At 39.5% G+C, this 6,000-nt stretch overlaps 1 protein-coding gene across 1 annotated transcript; it reads left to right on the forward strand.

Moving 5' to 3' along the window:
* On the forward strand, positions 2,054-5,117 carry LOC8083507. The gene is made up of 2 exons (XM_002444430.2): positions 2,054-2,463; positions 4,327-5,117. Exons 1-2 carry the CDS (start codon positions 2,255-2,257, stop codon positions 4,793-4,795), a joined length of 678 nt encoding a protein of 225 aa, XP_002444475.1. The 5' UTR covers positions 2,054-2,254; the 3' UTR covers positions 4,796-5,117.

Genomic DNA, 6,000 nt, shown 5'->3' on the forward strand with positions numbered 1-6,000 from the left:
GAGCTTGGCGTCATAGCTCACGGTGTCGATCCTCTTCTAATTTAACACCATGTCAGATCGTCACACCACTTGGGCCAGGAGGCTTGGCGCCATGTCCTACAAAGCCGAGTCGTGTTAGTGCAATGCTACAGATCATGATGCCAAACTTGTGGGTTCAAACGATGGTTCATGATGTCTAGAGGTATAAATGTAAATATTTGTCAAAAAATGGTTAAAAAAAATTAGGACTCTGGCTAGTTTGATGTCTAAAAGCAACTAAGGTTATTTTTAATGAAGAGTTTTATAGCGTTATTTTTAAAATTGTATAATGCAATAAAATATGAATAAAATAATTGTCCTTAATATATAATTTCATTCTTATTTTATAGATATTTAGTTTTATGACTCATCTAGAGTTGATAATCAAGTCAGGAGAGTCCCATCTACTCGCTCCCCTACCCCCAAAGAAGTAATTCCCATTTATCAAGAAGTCAAAAAACTTGTAATTTGACCAAATTTGTATGAAAAATTACTTATGATTAGTTTAGTTATGAAATATATTTGGAGTCCTAGTTTGACCATCACACTTTTTTTCTAAGACGGATGGAGTACATGAATTTTCTTTTAAAAGCATTGCCTCATCTTTTACATAGTAATATATTAAATATAGATAAAACTCTCATTAAACATAGATAAAACTCTCATTTTCGACATTTCCGTTTACCCTGCAAATCCCTCTTTGTGTACCTAACATTTTCAAACCCACCCTCACATGGAGAAGTCGATATGCTTGTGATGTGCCAATGCTAGCCTTATGACAATTGAACAAAGTACTCTTTGCTCTCTCACTGACATTTCGGTTGGATCGTAGCAAATGCCTATCATCTGGCGATACAAACCATGGTTGTGCGCCTCAACCATTGAATATATTCGATATTTCTTATCAAGCTTGATAGCAATATGTGCCTGACAACCACATCTAGTTTCCATCACATTTGATGACTTTCTTTTTTTTTGGATTCAACACTAACTTTTTTACGCTTACCTGTCTGTACCCTTCCCTTGAACAACAGAACCGTTTTAATAATATTTCATCATTTTTCTTCTTTTGCTGACCAACACAAACAGAGAAACCAACTTCGTGTGCATACGATTTGTAAAATGTTTCCACATCTTTGAGAGTACCAAGGATCATTCCAACCACAGGCTTCAAATGATCTTTGCAATTTGTGTCCTATACAAGTGCAAAATTGTATGAGTAATAGACCACGCAAACTAGTTCTTTGCTCTAAAAAATCACATGTTCTTTGCAACTTACTTGTAAAGTTAGAGAATGTTTTGGCTTAGGTGTGCTTGGCTGCACAAGATGGGCTCTAACTCCAGCGTCGACCGTGTCGATCGTGATGATGGCGTGATCATCGGCGGTCTCCATGTCGGCAATGGGTGCCTCCATGCCGGTCTCCATGATGGAGGTGTCGTAGGGTCAAACGAGGGGGCCAAGGAGCCCTGCTCCTTCTCCGACATTTGCCTTCTCCATGGGGGCATCGATCTAGGGCTGATGGCGGCCGCCGATCTCTAGGGGCGGCGGCGAACTCCTCTTGGCGCTGTGGCGGCAGCATGTTCGATGGTGGCGGTCGCCGTTCTCCTCTTGGCGCTCTAGGGCTTGGCTGCGGATAGGGACGGCGGCGGGAGTCGAAGAAACCGCGATGGGGGCGGCGTCTAGAGTAGCGTGACGGAGACGTACAGGAGTAACGTACGTACGATGGATGCTGGGGTTGAGTTGAAAAAAATAAATAAGATTGGATTGGTGGAAGCATTTACGTGCTTAATTGTTCCACCTCCAGCTATGACCATCGGATTAGAATCACGTGGATTTGATTAGAGTTTGCGTAGTTTGCATAATCAGTTAGTTTTCATAGCTTTTTTTATATGAGCTTGAAAAATGTTTTCCAATGAGCTTTCGAGGAGCCAAGAATATACTATAAATTTAATTTATAATTTATAATGTATATCACATTTCCAACGCGAGTAGCACGCAGCAAACATTTGCTCCGTGGCACGCAAGAAAAGGGACGATACGAAGCGATAAGCCTTGTCAGTTAGGCGTCGGCATCACGAAGCAGTTGCTTCCCCACCAACACAAAACTAAATTAGAAACTGAGGGAAACAAATCCACTCGCCGCGGAAACCTTCCTTCTGGTTCCTCGTCCGGTCGTCCGTCCCTTCGCGCCCCTGAAATTGCTCGACCGCGTGGCGACTCGGGTCGGAGTAACGGATGCCGGTCGACGTCGAGGCGGCGATGGGCACACCTCAGCCGGCATCGGCGTGCAGCTCGTCGTCGATAGGCGGGGACAGCGACGAGTGCTCGCCGCCGGGGAAGGAGGAGGAAGGGGAGGGGGAGGTGCAGAGCGCGTACGCCGGAGGAGGAGAAGGAGGGGGCGGCCTCGCGGGGTTGGAGGCATTGGAGGAGGCGCTACCAATTCGGTGAGTTTTTGCCAGTTTATTTATTTGATTGATTGTTTATTTTTAATTGTTTTTTTATTTTCTGATCTGGGTTCTGCAGGGGAAATTGGTTCCTTTGGGGAATCTAGGAAATTAAGCTGATAATTTTCTTAGTTTGGTGTATTCCCTATTGATTTTTGTATGTTAATTTCCTAAAAAAAAATATTCAGGTTAGTTTTTTGGAATTTGTAGAGATTACTCTATGGGTGTGATTCTGCTGCTTCTTTTGACAAATGGTACACTGTTATTTTTGGGACCCAATGAGTATTTTCGAGATATTAGCTTTGTTAATTCACAAAGGAGGACATGTGAGATTAAAGATAGGCTTGGATGTGACTATGTGAGGTAGTAGAACCACGGATTGTCATTAGGTTGCTTTGGCTAATAGACTAGATTAGCTATTAGAAAAAAATACCAAATTTTTTTTGGTGTTAATCTGCATAGTTTTCATAAGCCTCTTTGCGGTAGCTGCTTCTTTTAATTAGGTCTATCTGCAATTTCACATATATCATTTTGTTTGAGTGACCTTGTGGCAAACTGTTCTGAAATGAACAGACTATTAAAATATCTGTATCGTTTGAGATAAATAGGATCAAAATAGGATCTTGCTTCTTCTGGATAATTCTGACACGTCAAGCTCCAGTGTCTTCTTTAACATGTGATTGAAATAGGACTAGTTAGCTTTTATATTTAGGAGATGAGTGGTATTTGCATATATTAATATTGCAACCATATAAACAATTTCAATACATAATCAAACATTTCTTAAATTTAAACTTAGAATATGTAAATCAATTATTCATCTGGGATATCTGGCATGGGAAATGCATGTTGGTAATAATGGCACATTTTGGCTGAAACATTAAGCAACTGAAAAGGACTGCCTCACATGGTACCAACCAATCTTAAGCAGCAACTTTCAGTTGACAAAGACTGTAGTGGTTTGAGTGTCTCTGAACCACAGAAATCAATTATTGGCTTATGAGCCACCAATAATATCATCCATACACTTCAGCATAAGTACTGTTCCCCCACAGCATATCCATTGTGTCACCAGCTCTGGATTTGTTGTTTAGTCAAAACTCAAAACATGACCTTTGGTTTTTTTGGAAAATTTTCTCTTCGAATGTGCAGGAGTGATATGCATTTTTATATTTATAATAAGGAAGAAAGGGAGTCTAAGAAGAGTAGAAGGCTCATACAAGCCCATTGGGGCAGGGTTTTAATACATGGACCTTGCCAAGGAAACAAAAAGGAAAATGACTACCAATATATACGTGCAAATGCCACTGCTGTATTAGCTTCCATACTTCACAAGATGGTCTCATCCTTTATATCTTGCATAATGACATTGAAATTAGGAGAGGTCACCTCACAGAAGCATCCATTACTGTGCTTCCATAACCGCCAAACAACCAAAATTACCAACGAGTTGAAGCCTTTGCAGTAGGGTCCCTTTGCAGTATTGTATTGCTTGATAACTTACCACGAAGCTTGAAGCCACCACTCAGTTAAAATAACATCATCTGATCTTGGTGTTTGTTGCTGAATTGTGAAATCATACCAAGGTCTTCTTGAAACTGAAAATCACTGTTCTTTATCACTACAGTATGTTTGAAATGTGAACAGCATGCTTAATTCTTTCTGTAGGGGATTATGCTATGCTTCCCGATAAAATCAACCAAATAGTATCGTGATGCTATTACTTTTGTGTGGAAAAATGCAACCGGACTTCTCAACCCAGTCATCTAGCTGTTAACTTCGGTTTTTTGCTATATATATGCTTGTTGGTTGCATGATGGCTTCTACATATTGCTTTTCTGACAGATTTTTTTTATTGGGCAGGCGCAGTATATCCAAATTCTATAATGGTAAATCCAAATCATTTGCATGCCTTAAAGAAGCCATAACATTTTCAGGCTCTGCAAAAGACATTACTAAGGCAGAGAATGCATACTCCAGAAAACGGAAGAATCTCCTTGCCTACAGCATCATGTATGGAAATTCATATGAAACATCAGCAGCTCAAGTTTATGAAACTGCTCCTCCTAAGAGGCTTGCTAGTTTGAGTAGAAACTCTTTGGTGACCTTGGCTAGCAGCAGTTCGAGGAGCAGCAGCAGTATCAGCATTCAAGAGCATGAACTGCCTGAGCATCTCCATTCTCCGTGTTCACCTGATGGGTTTATATCCGCACCACCATCCGGCTCTTGCGTGCCTAATGCATCATCTGTGCCTATGAGATCATTGTCGATGATGGATTTGCATCGTGTGCATAGGTCAAGTTCCTCAGTTGGTCTCAAAGATAGGAAATAGGAAATACGAATAGGAGGATTTTCCATTTGTTTTTGTCATCTTTTTGCTCGAGGTTTCTAGTACCATCTTCTCTAATAGAACTAAGGTTGGCAAGGAGGTTTCTGGATAAATAAGGGAGCACTTTAAGTTTGGCGAGGAGGTATATTTGTGTTTGTAAAATAGTTCTTTACTCCATTGTAAATTAGCATAATGTACTAATATGAATCCTCTACTCATGTAACCAGCATCTTCACCTGTAAATTAACAATATCTTCTGATACCTTTTGCTCGTCTTCTCCATCATGTGTAGATCAGACATTCAGATAACGAGATGGTTGTGGCTTGCGGCTTGACTGAATGTGCACAGACTATAGAGGCAACCAAGTGGTCTATAGTTCTTCTATACAGAATTGCATATTGATCAATGGAACTACTATAGCTGAGTATGATTTTGCCCATTAAACTCCAAAACCAGATATCTTTAGCCATCGAAATTGGACAACTTTGGTCATAAGGCTGGTTTCAAAGGCGTTTTGTCTATATATCCTTTTAAAACAGTATCGATTTTTTTCCTAAGAAATAATCTATCTATTAGTACTCTGTTTATAGTTATTTGGATCTTGCTTGTTCTCATTACTTGTTCTTTTTAAATTTCTAGTAGCCATGATTGTTATTTATTGAAATTATCTTTTTGAGCTATAATAAACCAGAGATCAAGAAAATTGATCTAACGGATTATAAGGTACATGAGTACATGGAATAGATCAAAGGTGACGCTAACGTGACAGATGACATGCTTAATAACATATAGATCCTATTTAGGCATTGCATGGCTAGTGCTTTACTTTATTTTGATCGCTTGACTAAGCAATAGGTTTCAATAAATGGGCTCAAACATCATGTAATCAACTAATCATGCAATCAATAAAAGGTAATAAATAAAGTAAAACGCAAAATGATAATTTAAGGTCATGTTTGGCACAGCTTCACCAACGACTTCATGATTTTTTTAGTTTTGTTTTTGTCAAGTGGGTCTTTTAAAAACAACTACACCAATTGAAGCTCCTTAAATCATGCTCTCACATGGGAATGAGATGAGATAATGCTAAAAATAGTAGCTTTCCACGGCTTCACCTCACACTTGTGGGTCCTATATGAGATGTGTGAGAGTATATTTTAAGAAATCTACGTGTAGAGCTGATTTGCCAATTGGGTCTCCAAAACAA

This window comes from Sorghum bicolor, chromosome 7, assembly GCF_000003195.3.
Source record: "Sorghum bicolor cultivar BTx623 chromosome 7, Sorghum_bicolor_NCBIv3, whole genome shotgun sequence".
In the NCBI taxonomy this organism is placed as follows: Eukaryota; Viridiplantae; Streptophyta; class Magnoliopsida; order Poales; family Poaceae; genus Sorghum; species Sorghum bicolor.

Coding starts and splice junctions, on each gene's coding strand:
- LOC8083507 (XM_002444430.2), top strand. CDS start 2,255: ATGCCGGTCGACGTCGAGGCGGCGATGGGCACACCTCAGCCGGCATCG. Junction 2,464..4,326: donor GAGGAGGCGCTACCAATTCG/GTGAGTTTTTGC, acceptor TTTATTGGGCAG/GCGCAGTATATCCAAATTCT.